General features: G+C 43.7%; 1 protein-coding gene across 1 annotated transcript; it reads left to right on the top strand.

Moving 5' to 3' along the window:
* Positions 1-3,654: 3,654 nt before the first annotated feature.
* LOC136696272 (monocarboxylate transporter 2-like) lies at positions 3,655-18,227 on the top strand. Its single transcript, XM_066670516.1, has 5 exons — positions 3,655-3,871; positions 8,380-8,523; positions 10,674-10,913; positions 11,070-11,684; positions 17,559-18,227. Exons 1-5 carry the CDS (start codon positions 3,655-3,657, stop codon positions 17,837-17,839), a joined length of 1,497 nt encoding a protein of 498 aa, XP_066526613.1. The 3' UTR covers positions 17,840-18,227.
* Positions 18,228-20,765: the final 2,538 nt, after the last annotated feature.

The raw sequence follows: 20,765 nt of genomic DNA, 5'->3' as shown, positions 1-20,765 counted from the left end.
AAATTTGGTGCTGAGTGAGAGTCTTGTAAAGTTATTTGAGCGATGTGATATGAAAGTATTCCCCATACTTTAAAACAAACAGAAAGTGAAACTGAAAACCTACAGTTGAAGATGCGTCCACAGACTTGTCAACATTTTTTTTTTAACAGTCATTCAGTGGTCCTCAGCCCAGCTATGGCCATTTTGTTTTTTTATCCTATCACCACAATTGAGAACAGTATTAAATCAGCAGTTACCTTCAGGACAGAACCATTCCAAATGGAATCGCTGACTTGCTGCACGTTTTAACCATTAAATTACGCAGAAATGAGAAAAAAAGTTTGCTGACCCATTAACCTGGCTTTTGTGGTGCACTGTGCTGGCTGCGCCCGTAGTTGAGATTCATGTGAAATGGAACCCATGCAATAGGTCTTTTGAGCTCCAGATGACGTCAGGTTGAGGCAGAGAGATTGCTCAGTGTCTGGTGATGTGTTCTACATCGGGATGGCCCACGTTTGGCTCCCAATAACCCAGACATCCTGTCCAAAACGTGACTCCTCTGTTTGCGTCAAACGGGACGGACGCCAATCTCAGCGGGAGCTTTACGCATTAAAGAAGTCACAGGCTTGCTCCTGTTAGCAATAAACGGATCCGCTTTCATGTCCTTCCTTTTGAAAACAGTTGCATTTAGTAGTTCTTGTGAGGTGTCTGGAGTTTTTACTGTTTTAGGGAGTGTGTTGTTGCTTTTTAATGGGGTCCATCTTTGAAGGTGCCATCACAAAACTTTGCTGGTCATTTTTGAAAGCTCCGGTTTAGATTTTATCGTTTTTTTTGGACTTCAGTGTGCCTCCTCTGAGAGATGAAAGGGCAGGAGCGCGTCCGAGTCTTATCTTCCTCTTCATGTTGCACTGAGATGCTTTAACAAGCCTTGCCACTTCTTCTGAAGAGTCTCGCGAGAAAAGGCAACGCCATCCCAGACTATCGGTTTCCATGCGTCCATCTTCTGATGTCATTAATATGGAGACAAATTTGAATAATCCTTTCTCGGTGCTGCTTTTTCTTTGACAATCTTGTACAGAAAAAACTAGTTTGTGTTTTTTAAAGACAGCCACTGGGTTAAGGTCCTGTTGTAGCTCTATCAGTTTGAGCATTATTGTGTTTGGTTTTGTCATTGGTTCTTGTGACTTTATTTACGTTTATCATATGCAGGTTCCCTGTGGTGTACTGATCTTGCACTACATCCTCCTCCTCCTCTTGCTCTTTCTCATTCTTTTTCTTTCAATCCTTTCACCTTCTCTTTCACTCTCTGTTTCTCTGGCATTTAGAGGCTTGGTGAAGCAATCTCAGAAAGCCAAATTTCTCATTTCCAGTGAGCATTACGCTCATCCTGAGGACTGAATGGACTCTGTTTGAGGAGGAGGCTTAAATACAGCAGACCCTGCCAAAGGAGGAGTCCAGTCAGCGATGACCCATGTCTCTGTGCCGTAAACTCTGACGTCCTCTGCCCTCTCTGACGGTAACAGAGGGCGGACTGAACAGGTGGATGGACTGTGCAGTGACCACAGTGCAATAGGTCGCCTTTGGCAGAGTCGCTCCAAAGCTCAGTAGCACGGGAACCAGGAAAACGGACCATTCTCAGGATTATTTAGTTACCCAGTACTGTATTGACTATGGTTTGATACATGTGTAATATACTGTAACATACATTTGCTGTACTTGCACAGTTTTTTGTTTTTCAGTTTTTTTTTTTTTTTGTTTTTTTTAAACAAGATTTGATTTTCCTTTCTCTTTTTCAACTTGAATAACAATAGATGTGATTATTTTTGGTTCCTGTCATTTTGTTTGTTTTGCAGATGGGTGTTTTCTATTTTAAATAGATGCGTGTAGGTTTCGTTAGGTTTATTTAGTTTAATCACCATGTAATGGAAATCAACACAAAGCTTTTTATTTTATTGAAATTAACACCTTACTCTAAAATAACACGGAGCATTACAGATGATGAATAACTGCAACGAGAGTGCTATGTTGAACGCTCCCAAAAAAACACACGATGTCTCATCTCATCCAAATGTACAGAAGGCTCTAAAAGAGTTTCACGAACTACACTTCTGTTGTTGCCTGCTGCAAGTGCAAAAGCCATTCACCTCATTTCTGCATTTCACTCACCGTTCTGTACCAGAGAATGGCTAGACAGTGTTTGTTTCTCCTTTTTGTTTTAGGTTTTTGTTTATTCTGGGTCTTTCTCTGTTTGCCTGTTTGTATGGTATGAGAGTTTGATAAATATACTTTGAGCTCTACTGTGAAATTCACATTGCACATAATTTGAAAATAAAATGATTAAAAATCTGTCCTTATCGCGGCATCACTGTCCGATTTAAACAGTACGCAGCCTCCCAGTGCCTTTTGCGTTCGCGTTTGTTTTCATGCTGTTGCTTAATTAGCATCATAAAGGTATGTAAAATTCACTGCTTTTATTTCCAAGGCTTTTTCTCCAAGGAGGTTATTTACTTGCGCCTGCAGCTGCTGTGTTAGACATGATGTTACATCAGCTGCGACTTTCAGCAAGTTTAGCATAGATGGAGGTTGAGAGAATTTGGGATTATTCCCTTGGGGAAAACCCAGTTCCATTATTTTACCCTCAGGGGCTTTAAAGGGATGTTTAAATGAAAAGACAGAGAAATCACAGTTCGTATGATTAATTTGTTTGTGTATTTTGACTGTATCTGAATGCGTGTGTAAAACACTCTTTATCATAAGTCCAGAGCGGTGGTTGTTGGTTTTTTTGATGAGGAACACGGTAACTTTAAGACGAAACACCAGCTCTGTAACCTTTCACTGCGTCGTCGGCCTACTTTTGGAGAAGCTCGTGGTCATACGGCCTCTGTGTAGTTTTAAGTAGGCTGTGTACATGTGGGATCTGAATATTTCCATCCCAAGTCAGACGCCTGTAATCTAGAGGGGTGGGGGCATAGCGTGTTACTCGTCTTTTACATTGGTTTAGCGTTGCTTTATTGAGTTTGTAATGCTATGCAACCAGATGCGTTGCAGGCGCATGTTTAAAACAGTTCTAAAATGTGTCAATGAGGTGAAAGCAGGAGAAACTGAGCTCTAGATCATTCAGAATTTAATAGAAACTAATGCATGCTTTGTATCTGAGAGCTGGTCATGTTATGTATTTCAATCTTGAAGGGATTTCAATAGAGAATAATAACTAACAGAGATGAAACTAAGAGAGCGGGGGTTGGTTTTACGAGCATAAAAACTATATTACTTTGTCCAGGCACGTGACTTAATCTAAATCCTTGGATCTCCATACAGAAGTTCCATAATGATCAAAAGAAAATGAAGAAAATATGAAAATGGCTCATTATCTGAGTGAGTAAGCGGTGATCAGATAGAGATGGGCATTATAGAGTTGAATATGAGGTGGTGGGGTCAGCTCTGGACCGTTATCAAGATGTTAATCACGGTCAATACGTGGACGTCACATGCTATTGAGTGGCACTGTCCAGCGCTGATTGACTTAGGGAGGGGGCAAAGTTCAGAATTTCAGGAAAAGGTCCTGTCCTCAAATCTAACCAGTGAGATTTTGTTTTTCCTCCAGGTTTGTTCTCTCTCTCGCTCTCTCTCTCTCCATCTCTCGCTCTCACTGTTTCACGTTCTCTCAGAGGGGTCATGGTTGCGGTGGACGTCTCGGTGTTGGGGTACACTCCTCCTGATGGCGGCTGGGGCTGGGTGGTGGTCTTTGGCGCCTTCATCTCCATTGGTTTCTCCTACGCTTTCCCCAAGGCCCTCACCATTTACTTCAAGGAGATTCAGAGGCACTTCGACGTCTCCTACAGCCAGATCGCGTGGGTGTCCTCCATCATGCTGGCTGTAATGTATGCAGGGGGTAAGGCGCTGTTCAGTCTTTTATAGGGGTTGTGTTTCTTTATGGGAATGGCTGCTATTGGGCTGGGTAGGATAGGTTCCTTTCCCTGTTTGGCTGGGGTCACAGATGAACAGATGACCAGCTACACCGAGAGTAGAGGCTTCTCAGGCTACAACAGGGAAAAGGAAAAGCAGCAACGTGACCAACAGTCGAATCTGTGTACTTGTAATCAACCAGCCAAGACATGCTTGTTGCTTCAGTTTTGTGCTGGAGCTACGAGGCTTACAGTAATGATAGTTCACAGCCACCATTTAGCATCATGTAAACAGCTTGTCTGTATCGTCACGGACTCACGTAGGTCTCAGTGTGAAAAACACAGGCTGTAAGACTAAGCTTTTAAATTCTACAGTGCTATTGAGTTGTCATCTCAAGTCCATCAATTAATCAGTATTTAATTATATAGCACTTTTCACAACAAATGTACCCTACAAAGCAGACTTGATTTAATTTAACTCTTAGTCTTTTGATTAAAAAGTGTATTAGTTTTAGTCAAATGTTATTTAGTTTGTTTTAGTTTAGTTTTATTTGATGAAACTTAATTTTTTAGTCTAGTTTTAGTCAATTGCATATAAATAAAAAACATACACAGGGGGTCCTCGACTTACGACGTTGATCCGTTCCTACGTTGCGTCGTAAACCGATTTTCGGTGTAAGTCAGAACATACGTACATACTGTACGTAAATAACATACTGTAAGCACTTATCCTATCCTAACACCTATCCTCCTCAGTCCCGAGCCGCGTAACCATGTATTCTTCCACCGCGCACACCACACACGAAGTTCACGTTACGACGTTTACGACGCAAAACCACTTAAGTCAAAACAAGGCTTTATACAGTAAATGGGAGTTGTGTCGTAACCACGAAACATCGTAACGTAACCCGAGGACCTCCCGATAGCCTAATATTAGTTGCGTTTTAAAAGGTTTTTCAAGTTCAGTGGTGTTATGTTTTAATAACTTTCATAGAACCATAGTCTGAAAAGTATGTTGAATCCATCTCTATGAATCATTTGCCAGCAGTTGATACCAGTGACTCAAGACACTGTAACGACTGATTCTTTGGGAGTCGACTCGTCTTCACTAAATCCATTTGCTTTACTGTGTTTGGCCTCTCTCGCTGTGATGAGTCGACTTAAGACATATGAGAGTAATCCACTTACATTCATAACCATAATCATGTGACAGAGTAGCAGATACCAGCAGGTGGTGTTTGTGCCGTGTGTAAAATGATTTCAGACTGTGGTTCAGTGTCGTCTGAGCAGCAGCTCTGAACTGAGTGAGCCTTGTTGCCCTGACGACTGTAAACAGCCAGAGCATTTTCCTGTTTTTATGTCCTTGTTATTTGTTTGTTTGTTTATTTATTTATCGATTGTTCTCATCTTAGAATTTGGATAACGGTTAGCGTTTACACGTTGACAGAAATAGTTTATATTTTGTCGTAGTACTTGTCTTTAGATTATTATATTTATCTAGTTCCTTAATTGTTTTTATTGTGAAAAATAGGTCATCAATGGATATTTTTCCTTGTAATTTTTGTTGGCCCGAGCTTCCTGTGAGCAAGCCGAGGGGCGACTGTGGCAAGAGGAAGAAACCCTGACAACAAGCAAGACTTTAGGAAATGTCTTGAGTCATTGTGGTTTTTTTTTTTTTTAAAAATCACATACTCAAGTCTAAGATTATTGACTTGAAATTGAGAAAATTCGTCATTTAATTTTTACTACTTTTTTAAATTAGTATTTTGGATTATTATTGAATTATTTTAAGGATAATACAGAGTTGAAAGAAACTTTTAAAACCCACTGGAGAAGGTTTCCCCTAAAGGCTCTACTTTGATGATGATGATCCCACAGAAATCCTGATGGGATTACCATTCCTTTCTGATCAAGCTAAAGGCTTTACCCCAACACAGCAATCGCAGCAGTAACACAACTCAATCTGAGGCATAAAAGAGCTCAGACCGCTTTTGATCTTCGCTGAATATGGGAAAATAAAACATTTATGGAGTTTCCCAGACCTGGATTTAAGCCTAAGCCTAGACTGAAAACACTTTCCAATGGCGATTCACCACTGACAGTGCAATTTAGTCCAAGGCTTGGCTTAATCCCGTGTCCTAGAAACCAGGCCATGGCGTTATAAAGAGGGATTTGATTGTGTTACCAAACAGAGTCCATTTCCAAACTATTGATTGTCGCTGTTGGTGAGATGTCATCGCTCTTTTAGAGGAAGGGGACAGTCAAAGCAGTAGAGCATGAGAGCTGATGGATTTGCTGTAATACCCAATGAGATCACTGCTGGTTTTTACACAAAAATAGTGCCTAAAAAAAAGAGGGATAAGAGGAATAAGGCTGCAAAGAGCACCAGGGTCTTAAAGCCCTATCATCATTAACACAGAGAGGGAGAGAGAGAGTATTCCCCTGTGTGAGAGTGACGGCACAGGCTTCATCATAACGTCCTTGGCTTCTCTTTTGCCAATGTCACCCCATGTGCTCTGGAAGAACGACAGCAGAAATACATCACCCGCAGGTCCACTGCTTTTTCCCCTTCACCAACGTCCCAACGGAACGCCGCTGCGACCCCCGCCTCAACCGGGACGGCCGAGGGGGCGATCGGAGGGGTCTCCGAAGGGGTCCGAGCACCTCCTGAATGAGACGGAGTCAGATGTGGTCGTGCGCTGATGCTTTCGGCTGAGTCCGCTGAACTGTCAGCAATGTGCTTTCCTTTTAGTCATTAAAACTTCTCCGCCTCTGAATTTCAAGTTGCTTACAACCTTACCCCAAAGAAAATGAGATATATATTGGCTGTAGACAGCTTAAATTCAAATACACCATTTTGTTGCACTCCTGTGCACTGACTACATTCACATTATGTACGCATTATGCCCGTGTTTACATTATGTATTTATTAAAGTTCCAGATCCACCTTGAATTACGCAGCACAATTTTCAGGTGCCTCCGGTCCGTCGTAAATAATACAGCAGGTGCTAGGGGTGTGTAAACCCATGTCCAAACCAAAAAAACGTAAAAGGCTGCATTGTTTTGATGCGCTGTACGTTGTGTATTCGCTGTGTACGTCCACGTGTCGGTGTGTTTTCAGGTGTTCTTCGTGCCCTCACCGTGTTGGGAACCGAAAGCGAACAGTGGAAGCCTCCCTCTTTGTCGCATGTGGCTTCCTCTCGTTTTTTTCTTTGAGCTCTGGCTGTGTTGATTAGCACTTCTGCCCTATTCATGCGAGTGCGCCACGGCCTGCATAATTTATAACCCAAACCGCATAATCATAAAAGTTTCACAAGGTTGTAAGCACCCAAAATGAAGGATAACAACGTACCATTAGGATTTCTGGAGCTGAAATAAATCACGGCTCCTAAACATAATCTTGGAGATGATCCTGGCCTCCAGAAGGTGTAATCAGCTCGTTGATTGTGGGGCTTTTCTGTTACGCAGATGGGCCGAACCCAGAACCTCGCCGTAATGATGGCTGTCTGCGGCCCGTGTGATGGATGTTTTCTTGTTTTTACTTTAGTGAAATAATGTATGTTGTTGCCTGTGAGCGTGGACACGATGATTTATCTGTGATCTCCTCGGCAAACCACCAAAAGCAATGTTTAGATGATTTAAACGCGCTACTGAGAGGACTTTGTCGTTTTTTTTCCAGCAGTAGTTCTTCTAGTGGTGAAACTTTTATGGCGTGTTCTGTTTTAACTGGAAGTGTGTAACCGCGAATGCAGAAGTCGTGTTATTTATAGAGACCCACAAAGTCATGGGTCTTTATGCTTTTTTACAACAGCTCTGCGAAATATAGATAAATAAATAAAACCAAGCATCTTATATAATATAATATTATAAACATGGCCACACCCTGTGAAATGTTTACATCGTACAGAGCTGTGGCTGCCTTAATAATGTATTCCTTTCCACCGTAAGTGGTGCAGTAGTTACGTTGTGGACACGCAATGTAGCCATCACCTTATGTACGGTGGACTGGAGGAACCACATTTTACTGCTTCACCATTTAAAGTGGAAAAGAAAAAAATAATAATAAATAAAAACACGAATAAATATATAAATAAAATTCAATCTCCGTTTATTTTTAGGCGCTCACCTTAAGTCAGGTCCATCTAATTTAGGAAGGTCCTATTTGTAATGAATTGCACATCTCAGCTGTGCCTTTTAACATCATTTTTCTTCAGAAAAAAATGAAAGAGAGAGATGGGATTGATGTGTTTAATTTAGTCGATCATCTTCTCTTTCTGCGGTTGTGTTTTCCTTGAGATGAGAGTCATATGAAACGTGACAGTAATCTAATGGATGTCATCAGAAGAGTTGTGTGTTAACCTCAGAGTGGAGGTGATGTGAATGGTGATACGGTGGCCTGCAGAAGACGCATTCAGTGCAGCTTTTAGGGCATAATGTACTGAAAAAATGTTAAAGTCTAACTCTCTGTCTTTTCTCTCTCTCTCTCTCCCTCCAGGTCCAGTCAGCAGTGTGCTGGTGAATCGTTACGGCAGCCGGCCGGTGGTCATCACCGGGGGGATCATGTGCGGAATGTCTATGGTGGCAGCTTCCTTCGGCAGCACCATCACACACCTGTATATCTGTGTGGGGATCGTAGGAGGTACTCCCTCTTGAGTCTAAGTCTGGGGCTTGCAGCCACTGTGGTCTGAATGGTTTTAAACCTGGTGTTGTGACAGTTTTATGGTTCTACACGGAGCACAAAAGCCTTATTGGATTCTATTACGCTGTAATAATGCAGGACACTACCAAGAGGCAGTTGTGTAAATACAGAAGTAAAAGCTGAAGTTAATGTGTGTATTTACAGATAGGAACAGTGCTAATGTGTAACCACGCAGTAATGAGAGAGACAATGTAAAGGAGGACTGGACTTTGTCCACTCTACTGTTTTGTGTTGTGCAAGAGTGAGTGATCAGGGACGGCCAGGGTTTCTTGTGTTTATGCTTTTCTACTCCTGTGGGTCCCAACACTAAGAGATTCACTCCAGAGTCTGAGAACAGGGAAAAGCATCACCCTCTCTGGACCGTTCACACCTTCACTACACCTCTTTTTCTCTATCCGTCTTTGTGTATCTCCACCAAATACCCTTCAGTTATCCTTCTTTATCCCTCTTTATTTGATTTGTTCTGTCTGTCTTCCTTTTATTTCGTTTTGTTAAATGTTCTTGCCTTCTTTCTAAGTGAGTGTTCTTATTCCCGCTCTCTCTCTCTCTCTCTCTCTCTCTCTCTGGGTGTAATTAAGTCTGTGGTGTGCTGGTTGGTAAAGCCTGGCTTCGGTCGCCCGGAGAGAGAGGCCCACCGAGCCTCATTACCCACCACCGTTCGGCCGTGGAGGATAAACCTGTGGCCGTCTCAGGCACGGAGGTCCGTCTGAGACCTGCGGCGCTCCTCCTGTTTTCTCTTCCACATCACTTAGTGCCAGCGAAGGGGGAATATTTTCAGCAGACGGTCCTGGATCCGCGCATAAAATTTCATCACATTAAAACAGTCTATTAAGGCTGACTGTGATAAGTTAATAAGTCTGGGTGTGTGTTAGCGCAGGGTTTTGGTCTGAAGCAGGTGGAAAGGCGTCTCAGCGCTGCCTGATTTAGACACTTTGGACTCTCTCATTCATCACTTTGACAGCCCCGGCATAAAAACAGAAATGTTCATCTTAACCCACAACCTTCTCTCTTTCTCTCTTTCTTTCCTTCTCTTTCTGCTTAAAACTCCAAGCAGGTAGTGCTGTAAGTTTATAAAAACTGTTATTTTTGTTATAGAACAGTGTTAAAGTGGCACCCTCCCCTTCAAAAAAGAAAAAAGACAGATTGTCTCTTGTAACAAACCTTATCACCTTGAGACTTAATATTTGGGAAAACCACCTTCTGAAGATGTTTCTCGAAGGTGGGAGGGACATTTGTTAAACCTCAGGGTAGATATTTGAGGGCGCTTTCACTTACTGGCTCCAGGCGAGTCAGACATTGAGTTTATTTGGTTTTACGTCTGAATTTCTTTATAATTTTGGGACTGGGAGGTCTCCTACCCTCTCAAAATCCACCCTGAGGATTGTGACTTTTACTATTCCCAACAGTTCCCAGAAGCATCGACACACGCTCCGAACCCAGTCACCTTGTTTTGCACAAACGCAATTAGTCTGAATACATTAAACCATAACTAGTAACCTACATAACGTCTCTACACAGCTCGGTGTGTTTAGCGGCATTTATTTTAAAGTATATAGGCGTTACTCAGTTACTCTGATGGAATTTAGATGGAAAAGTTTAATAGAAATTTATCCTCATCAACGTCTCTGATCCCACAAAAAAAGCTCTTTAGAAATTGGAATGAACTGGCTGTAAGAGCAGAACAGGGAAAGTTGGGGGAGGTTCTGAATGCTGAGAATCCACCAGTTCTTTCCTCCACCTAGAGCTTTACGCAGAGGCCCATTTAATGAATAAGATGCTCGTTTCGGAAATGAGACGGCATTAAATTGGATTTTTCTTTTTTCTCCTGCCAAAGAGGGCGGTGGTGAATGAATTACCCCCTGCTTCTAATTTATTGCCGTTTAAATTGTGGAATCATTTCAGAAATTATTTCAGCTTCCGTTAATGAGTTTTTAGTCAGCAATGTGAAATGAGATGGAACTCTAATGTGAACGGAGTCGGTCTGGTCTTAATTTAATCACGAGGAGAGCCGCGGGCGTAGACTGACAGACTGGCCCCTGGAAATGGAACTCCTTTTTAACGTCCCCTTGTTTTTTTCTTTCCCCCTACAGGCCTCGGACTCTCCTTCAACCTCCAGCCGTCTCTGACGATAATTGGGAAGTACTTTCAGGTCAGGAGACCCATCGCGAATGGCCTGGCCATGGCGGGAAGTCCAGTGTTTCTCTGTACTCTGGCGCCTCTGAACCAGTTCCTGTTTGATCGTTTCGGCTGGAGGGGGGGGTTCTTCATCCTCGGGGCCATGGTGCTGAACTGCTGCGTGGCTGGATCACTGATGAGGCCTTTAAATGCTGGTACGGGGGCTTATCGCCAATTTACTTGACATTAGGAGGAGGGTGGGCCAGCGCTTCTTGACCTGTAACAGTTATTGTGATTCCTGCTGCCAATCATTGAAACCTTTGCATATTTTAACACTGCAGCTTTTCCAATTTTTTTTTATTTCTCTGTAGGCAGAGCTTCAAGAGATAAACCGCAGTCTAACGGAGCAGGGAAGCCCAATGGAGCCCACAGAGGCAATGGAGTCGAAGGTCAAGCCAGTGAACAGGAGCCCCCGGAGCACAGAAGCTGCTGCGTGAAGAGCACTAGCTGCAGCTGTGACGTGTCTCTCTTCCGCCACAGAGGCTTCATCATCTACCTGATAGGAAACATGCTGATGTTCTTCGGCTTCTTCTCGCCTATGATCTTCCTGGCGCCTTACGCCAAGCACCGGGGAGTGGATGAGTACTCAGCCGCCAGCCTGCTCTCGGCGCTAGCGTTGGTGGACATGATCGCCCGGCCTGGGACGGGCCTGCTGGCAAACACTCGCTGGGTCCGGCCCAGAGTCCAGTACCTTTTCAGCTTCGCCATCACCTACAATGGCGTGTGCCACCTGCTGTGCCCTCTAGCGTCGGGGTACTGGGGGCTGATCGTCTACGCCGTGTGCTATGGCCTGGTGTACGGCATGGTGTGCGCCCTGCTTTTCGAGTGCCTGATGGACCTGGTCGGACCCCGAAGCTTCTCCAGCGCTGTGGGGCTGGTCACCATCCTCGAGTGCTGCCCGGTTCTGCTGGGACCGCCCATCGCAGGTGAGACCGGTGTTCTTTGAATCCTTGTAAGTGTGATGTTAGTATTGAAGACTCATAAACAGCGTAGGGGATTCAGTTAAATGCTCATATGACATAAAAGATTATTCTGGTAAATCGCAGTACAGTACAGGAAGCATAGGGGGCGATATTAGCTTTCAAATTATTCAAGCGTTAAAGAAGCAACGTCTCTCTCACACACACTTTCCTTGTCTTTACGCCATCCAGTGTGCAGTCTTTCCACAGATAATAAGCAGAAAGTGAAGCTGAACCGTATTTATTTATTTATTTGTATTCTTTTATAATCTTCATTCTTTTCTAAAGGTCAGTGAATGTAAAGAACAAAGATAGAGCAATAGTAAACAGCCCACCTCTGTCTCTCTCTTTCTCTCTCAGCTGCATGACTAATGCCTGTACACAGAGGCAGGGGTTGGGAATGCTTTCCAGGGTGTCATTATTGTAAGGCATTCCAGCAGAATTGGATTATGGTTGGTGAGGGAGTGGACGTGGGCTCGGTGAAAGTAGTGGGCGAGGCTGTAATTGGTCACGCTTATTTACTGCTGCAAATCGGGCGTAGCCGCTCCGCCTGCCCGGCCGGCCGCGTGAGGATTCGCCTGCAAATTGCCAAGCGTTTTTTTTTTTCCGCAGCTAAGTAGCCGTAAGCGTAATGAAGTCTCCTTGCACTTCTCACACTCCCTCTCTCTCTCTTTTCCTCTCCCTCTCTCTCTCTCAGCTCGCCTGGTCCCTCTCGGCCGCTGCTAATCTGCCGTTTGCGGCCTCCAGCACTGCTGACTGGGCTGCTGCCGTATCAGCAGTCCATAATGTAATCTGCCCACGTTTGCACCTTTAACAGCCTTAACTGACCCTTTGGACGTTGTATACACAGTGGCTTTAGGCGCAGATTCATCTGTTTGACTGGTCTCTGTGATTGGGAGATTAGTTACAGGCACATCCAGGTTTTTCCAGAATGTCCTCCAAATGTAGTCAGTCGACGTGTGTTTGGTGTACAACGTTTAAAATGTTGCTTGTAGTCTCATGTAGCTTGGAGGAAATGGAGGCATATAATTATACCAGTTTTGGAATGAAACCCTAGTCTGCTGCAGAGTGGGCAGCAATGTTATCCAACCTGCTGTACCAACTGCTTCTGATCCTCGTTGTACTGGGTTAGTTGATGTCTAGGTTCCAGACTGTGATTTTAAAATGGCCGACTGGAATTCCCATATACCTGTGCGGTCAGGTGCATTAGCAGTTAAAGCTATGGCGGCCATTTTAAAATCCCTACCTGGGATCTGGATCCTCGGTAGTAGAGTATCAAATGAATGTTGGTAAAAGTGTGTTTTCTGTCACAATCTGGCAACCACTCAGAACAAATAGGCAGTGTCCGAAACATACTAAATGCTGCCTTCTCGTGGTCCGATGGGGTTGTCTCTAAAGCCAAAGTCTGTATGAATGCCTCAGACACCGTTTGTTCACAATGCTCACAGACTCATGAGGCAGCACCAGCAGCAAGACACAGCCGTAGAGAAACTAGCCACATTCGTCAGCATTAACCAGTCAACCAGTGGCAACCTGGCCTCAGACTTTTGATGGGCAGCGTAACAGGACAGAGTTCAGTTCTCTCCTTGGTGTTAGTCGTGCGTAGACTGTGTGTCATATTTACTAATAGCGAATTCAACTTCCTCCTTAGAGAGAACAGCCTCTATGGTATAAAAGTAGAAATGAAAGCTGAGCTGAAGGTGATCCTGCTCCCCTTCGTCTCTCTCACACACACCGCGGGTTTGTTTGTGTGTGTTTCCATCTCCTTTGAGGCTCTGTGTAATTAAACGTGCTTCTTCCATCACTAGAAAAGCGCCTCACCTTCTGAAGAGTCCCATCTTTTTTTCGCCGCACTTTCATTTTGTTTTGATTTTCTGAATGTAAACACGGAGAAGAAAACACACATATATACAGACACACACACACACACACACACATACATATATACACAGAGAGAGCGGGTTTTTGTCAAAGCCATTAAAGAAGCCCTTCACTGAGCAAAACAAACAGGAGCCATTTGCACAGAGGAAGAGAGAGAGGAGAGAGATGTGGTGGCGTGGCTTGTCCAATATTTTTTGCACCACTTACACTTCTGGAAAGGCTTAGGACATTTGCTGTTAGAATTTGATGGCATTCGCCCTCATGAATATTAATTAGGCGAGTTCCTGATTAATGACTATTTCTCTATTTGTGTCATCGCTCCAGAGAAGTGACGCCCTGCTCTACAGACCAAGGGCCTTTCTACTCCTTTAGCATCACTTGGCATTGAGCATGGTGCCCTTGATGACCCAGACGGTCCCAGTTCATTAAAGCTCTGTTCTGTAGAGATTGTACTAGCTGTGCGTGGCTCACTGAACATCTGGGTTTGTATTAAGTGCACATTAAAGCAACACTAGGTAGCGTTTTAAAATTCCTTAAGATTTTCTTGGCACATTGTGACAATTCACTGATGATGCACTGTTTCTATCTGAGCTGAGCAGGTATCCTCTTGAAATTAGGGGTGCGTGATATGGCCCTAAAAATAATATCACGATATTTCAGTCGATATTATTGCTATTAAAACTAATCTTGGACATACGACTGAACCCTGAAAACTACTTTAATTCTTTTCAAAAACAAACTATTGCAAACTAAATAAATGTTGTAATAGTCTTGTAAAATTAAATATATTTTTGTATATTAATAATATTTAATTATTTTCTTTATTAAAATGTTTTATTTAAATTCAAAGGGAACAGTTTCAAAAATTCAGAAGTAGTATCAAAAAAGTTGTATATATGACATTTTCTGTTGTTTACAAAATAAGTAACTTACCAAGATTCTGATTTTCTATTAAAATAAATAAATAAATATATCTACCACACAACGTTAAAGCTTCACAGTAAAAATCAAAACACATACAGAATAGTTGCTGTGCTGAGTCGGTGTAGTTTATCAGCTGGGGTTAGATTAGATGTGTTTCCCCCTTCTGTTGTTACAGGCTTGTTTCATTTCTAAAAAAATACCATGGTTTATTGTACATCTGATATTTTGTAACCAAACCACCTTCAGGCTTCAGGTAACTCACCTTTTTTTGGAGCAGATCCACCTCAGAGCCACTTTCCAACATACTTCACTGCACCTTAACAACTCCTGCACAGAATGTATGCCATGTTATTGTTTAACTGTGTGATGCCATTTACATAAAGTCAGAATTTCACAATTATCACTATATTGTTTTTTCTGTTTTTAAAAAATGGTGGCCATATTATCGCAAACTACCATATTGCACAGCCCTAGTTGAGATAGCTGCATAACTCTTTATCGCACACATCACAAACTGAGAGCAACTGAGAGGCGCGCTGGATAAGAGTTAGACTGCTGTTGGTTTCTACTAAAATCGACCGAGGGAATCCGTGCCCTGCTGGTGGTTTATAACACTGCCACTAACACACCCGATTTTAACCCAGTTGTTCTTACATATTGTTGCTTTAACATAGCAGAATCCATTACGCTGGTCAGCTCTGCTGTTGTTTATATAAGTCCATGCTGGAAGTTACAGGTCAGCTGCTGCTGCAAACCCAATAGAAACCAATCGAACTGCATTTGAAACATAGTTACTCCATCTTCCTTTCCAAAAGTGCTGGAGCCAGACGACCAGATGGATGCTCAGTTGGATGCCACAGAGTGCCGTTTTCTCCTGCATTGACTGGAGAATGTGCTTCCCTCCTTGGCTTGATCCTCCATTCATTTGAAAATGTTGTCGGACTGTCCAAACGCAGAAAACGAGGCCACATTGCAGCACGCCTTTAATGAGCGAGCATTGTTTTGGACACCTGTTCCAGTCTCTGAATTGCTCTTCTCTCTCAGCCAGTTTTTGATTTACTTTTGGCTGGCTTTGTTACGGAGGATCTGGCAACCCTGGTTTTCCTTTAATGAGGTGGAAATGTGTGGGCTTCGCTGGGTCTGCGATGAGACGGTGGTACTGAGGCGTGTGTTTAATAGAGTAAATAAATACCTGCTTATTCACACACTCTTTCACACGCATGTTGGTTTTTATGACTTGGCAGGACCGTGGGGTCATTTTTAGACCCCAAATGAACGTAAGAACAAGTATTTTATTATAATAATGAGACACTAACCTGTAGCCCCTTTTCACCATAGTCTTCAATGGTCAGGACCCTCACAGAGCAGGTGCGACTTGGGTTCTGGATCATTTCTCAGTGATTCATTCACCCCAGCTCTAGACCTTCTCTAGACACTGATTTTGTGGGTTACATCTTCTTCTCCTCTATTGTATGAGCTCTTCACTCACACCCCCAGCCCTCTATATCCCCCCAGAACCGAGTCTCCTTGTTACGTAGGCTTTTGTGCACCCCTCCCAGAGAACCTCTGGGTCAGCCTAATGAGGAAGGAGAGAGGAAATGGCAGTAATTAGCCTTTTGCTTTCCTGGTTTTTAATGAATCTGGGTTCACCCCCCCTCCCTCATTAGAAGCCCTTACCTGTGTGATAATTAAGCAATGAATACACAGTGAGGGGGGGGGGGGACTAGGTGACTTCAACAGATGGAGCGTAATTACTGCATCGCCAATCAAGAGATGTCCATAACGAGAACGCGGAGCATCGGCACACGCCACGGAACAACGCGCCGCCGCCATCAATCAAATCTGCGGCGTTGTTTGGTCTGGCCTGGACCGGAGGGCAGAGCAATACTCCCCCATTATCGTCTTCACAGCAGCAGGGCTCATTAGGAGCAGGGTTTTAATTGGTGTAGTTGCCCTGAAAAGTGCCTGTCGGCCTCACAGCGTCACTTGTTGTTGGTTCAGGACGCTATTTAGCTTCCGTCAGTTGGAGTGAAGAGAGACACACCTGTTATACATTGGCTAGCTGCTATGACACTAATGATGTTGTATTTCAACTGTAAGTGTCCTCCTGAGCCGCTCGCTGTTCACCCAGACCCTGAGCGCACATGAGGAAGAAGCGAGGAGCAGCTTTTCTCCGTTCTCATGTCCTGTGTTTAACCTCATCTTTGCGTTCTCATATAAACATGCGTCCAGTGCTGTGATTGGACTGATTCAGACGAGGGGGCGGGGCAATTCTACTCAACTTTGATGCACTCTACTTAAGACGTAGCATCAAATCAGAACGACTCGTTTTGTTTTCAGTCTTGGGCCATTCGGTCATTCATTCGGTCTTGTTTCACAGTGTGTGGGTTGGTAGGCTCTATATTATTGTTCTAATGCACTGAACAAGTGAGCTTTTTTTGTAATATGCAACCCTGATCAAGATGAAAGGAAGAATGAATAAACGAATATTAATTAAGTGATTATTTTCTCTAGTGGTGCCTTCTTCATGTTGAAGCTGATGAACCTTAACATGGCTGCCTTCATGTGGGGGACCCACTGTATAGAGCACGGGTGTCAAACTAGATCCACGGAGGGCCGTGTGGGTGCAGGTTTTCTTTCCAACCACACAGAAACCACACCTCATTCCACCTGTTTTTAATCATTGGATCTAATCAGTAGATCTTGACTTTCAGTAGTGTGGGGCTTTTGCGAGGTTGGAAAGAAAACCTGCACCCACACGGCCCTCCGTGGATCTAGTTTGACACCCCTGGTATAGGGAACTCAAAAAGCTATTTGTTCCTTCACTCCTTATTAGCTTTACTTTGTAGAAAAATATAAAACTAATAATGAAGCAGATGAATAAGGTTTACCAGTTGATAAAAATGCCTTCTCTTTAAACATAGGTTTACGTCAGTTGCCTCTGACGGTCCCTAGGTGTCGCTTAGTCTTACGAATGTTGATCTGCTGAACAAATTTGACCAAACTCTTAGCCATTTGTGTTTTCCCCCTGTGTAGGTGCTCTAGTGGACATGTTTGGAGACTACAGCTACTTGTTCTATATGTGTGGAGCCGTGATGCTGGCCGCCGGCCTCTTCCTCTTCACCATGAACTACTTTAACTACAGACGACTGGACAGGGCTAAGGCCAAGCGCCGCCAGGAGAAGAGCACTGAGCTCCAGGAGAGAACCGGGCTGTGTGACGTCCAGCAGAGTGACAGAGTAGAGGAGGATCAGATCCAGGTGGAGGACGGCGGGGGCCTTCACTGCAAAACAGAGACAGATCCCAGCCCAGTGTAAATAGTTACTGTAATAATGATAATGGAAGTTACTTGAAACTCCAGTAGTATTGTTTATTTTATTTTATTTTATTAGTTATAGCTTCCTATGGCATTAAATGTATGGGGCAGTATTTTGGTGGTTGCCCTTTTTCACCTGATTGTTTAAGTTTATAACAGTGCCCCCTAGTGTTTTGGAGCTCCTGGTAAAGCGGTTCAACAGCTAAAGACTGGCCAACATCATTTATCATTTCATCAATAAGTCAGTGGATCATCTTTAACCATCCGAGTTGTATTTATTAACCACTGAAACCTCAAATAATACTGTACTGTCACAGGGATTTGGAAAGGGTTAAACCGACATTCTCGCACAATGCCACTCACTGGAATAATGTTGTTTTTTATGTTAATGTTAGTGTTATTGTTTGTTTGTTTGTTTGTTTAGAGAAAATACACTTCTCAGATAAATAAAATATATATAAATAAAGAGGTGTCACGTCTGTGTTGTTTACAGAGTCCCATCTGCTCTACGTCTTTTTCAGGACGTTATTTTGTTTAGTTTTAAAAGCCGATTATCATTTCCTGTGATGTTTCCTGTGAAAATAAAAACAACCCCAGGTAAGGTTAGGCTTTTACAGCACTGTCCTGCAGTCAACGGGGAGGGAATGTGTTCTTGTACCCTCTGCCAAAAGGTGGTACATAGTGCAGTTTCTGTAGTGCTGAGCCCGGAGTAGCGACGACAGGCTCTGTTCTCCCTATTAGCGGAGCACCACAGTGGTTGTGAAGCTGTAATTTGAAGTTAAAAATACGTGGCCCTGACCAGCACGAAGGGCTTGCGTCAGATGAATGAATGAATGAATGAATGAATGAACATATAACTCTAGTCAAGAGCTTTCTTTGTGCTGAAAGATATACGAGAGTTGAAGCGTCCAGTAAACGCCAGTAAACAAACAAATAGCTGGAAACTGTGTGTGTGTGTGTCCTGTTTTTTATTTAAGTGTCATGATGACAGTTAGAAAAGGGAAACAAGGTCTGGCCGTGCGGAAAAACTGGTGTTAAATCAGGGTTGAACGTGCAGCCGTGACTATTCGGGGCACTAGTCAATTTTTCACAGCGATTAAAAAAAGTCGGGGGGAACAAGTCTGGAAATGTCACAGCTGCAGACGTGACTCGATAATGAAGCAGAAGCACAGCTCCGAGCGCCCACCCCTCTCTCTCTCTCCTGTCCTCTTCTCCTTCTGTCTGCCTCCACTTTCTTCTTTTTCCTGCCAGTTGCCATTGTTCCTCATTCCTCTATTATTTCTTTCTGTTCTTTCATCTGTTTTATCCGTCTACATTGTCCCTTCTTTTGTCTTTTTGTACTTCTTGTTGACTCTCCCCTCTCTCTCTCTCTCTCTCTCTCTCCCTCCCGTCATCTCCTTCTCTCTGCCTCCAATTTCTTTTTCCTACCAGTTGTCATTGTTCCTCATTCCTCTATCGTTTCTTTCTGCTCTTTCACCTGTTTTCCCTTTTCGTTGTCTACATTGTCCCTTCTTTTGTCTTTTTGTACTTCTTGTTGACTCCTATTCTCTCTCTCTCTTTCTTGCACTACTCTGATGACCATGACCATGACCCAGTGTTTGTAAAAAGGTCTGCTGTTGATTTTCGTTCTCCTTGTTTGCTGTTTTCCCCTTGGTCCTCTTCTTCTGGCCTCTGCCCTGGTGCTGCACCTGTCCTTTGGGGTTTTGTGTGTGTGTGTGTGTGAGAGAGAGAGAGAGAGAGAGAGAGAGGGGTACAAAATTAGTTCTCCACATTGAGGGGTTTCCAATAAAGTGGCCAGCAATTCTCTGAAAAGCTTTATGAAATGTGTTAAGTGGGATATGCCTCTGAGTGCATTTTTAAGAGAGAAGGGAGAAAGAGGTGCGGAAGGAGTATGTGTGTGTGTGTGTGTGTGTGCGCACTTGCTGAGGGAAGTTCCTGAAATACTGCTCCATCAGTCACTTCTTTGTGTGTGTCCCATCTGGGGTAGCGCGAGAGGTAATGAAAGTAATTTAATGTACATCTATAATTAATTCCTCTCTCTCTCTCTCACACACACACACACACACACACTCACTCACTCTGAGCTGGTGGGCCTCGCCCGGGGCCTGTGATGATGGAGTGTATTTATTATGTGCTCTTGAAGGGAGTGCTGTGGAAGGGCGTGGCCCAGTGACACGCTAACGCCTGCCTCATCAGTCCTGCACCGTCCAGCCCCTGGAATATAGAGCACAACTCAACCACAGAGGTTCTCTCTCTCTCTCTCTCTCTCATATACCTCCAGTAGAGAACCATGAGCAAAAGAATGTGATGCTGCTACATAGTCCACCATGGTCACTGTGCTAGAGGTTAATGAAGTCCCGCATAGTGGTGCTCGCTGTTTGGTTCTCGGTACCTGCTTGGCTTATTGTGATGTCACAAAACCCTGTCTCTAACGGAAACAGCAGGCTTTGGAAACCACGACAACGGCAGCGGTAACGTTAAGTGTTGTCTACTCATCGTATATTGGTGTGTTGTTGTTTGGGACTGAACACAGCTCCGTCATCAGTTCGACAGATCAGTAGAGTTTGTTCCTTCCTTGTTGCAGCGTCCAGCTCTCGGTGGATTCTTTCATCGGCCACCGACCCAAGGAGCGTTTGAACCTCTTCAAAAGACGGTGCCGTAGTCGGATACAAACAAATGTGACCTCTGCTGTAGCTGGAAAGTTAGTGCTGGATGTCTGCAGAGTGCCGACTCTCTCTGGCCAATCAGTGCTCTGCAAGGTTTACCCAGTAGAATCACAGGAGAGCTCCAGAGACATTGCGTCGGTGGCCATTTTAAAAGATGTAGTGAGGCAAAATTAAAGAAGCAGACTTTCTGATCTCTCACACTCTCTCTCTCTCTATCTCTCTCACCTCCAGCTGCTGTAATTAATGCCCGGTAAACAGATG

This window comes from Hoplias malabaricus, chromosome 5 (genome assembly GCF_029633855.1).
Source record: "Hoplias malabaricus isolate fHopMal1 chromosome 5, fHopMal1.hap1, whole genome shotgun sequence".
Classification (NCBI taxonomy): domain Eukaryota; kingdom Metazoa; phylum Chordata; class Actinopteri; order Characiformes; family Erythrinidae; genus Hoplias; species Hoplias malabaricus.
This window is presented reverse-complemented; position numbering and strand designations above follow the sequence as displayed.

Bases quoted from the DNA above. Each gene is read 5' to 3' on its own strand.
- LOC136696272 (XM_066670516.1), top strand. From the start codon at position 3,655: ATGGTTGCGGTGGACGTCTCGGTGTTGGGGTACACTCCTCCTGATGGC. The intron at 3,872-8,379 runs GTAAGGCGCTGT...CTCTCCCTCCAG, and splicing joins GGCTGTAATGTATGCAGGGG to GTCCAGTCAGCAGTGTGCTG. The intron at 8,524-10,673 runs GTACTCCCTCTT...TTCCCCCTACAG, and splicing joins CTGTGTGGGGATCGTAGGAG to GCCTCGGACTCTCCTTCAAC.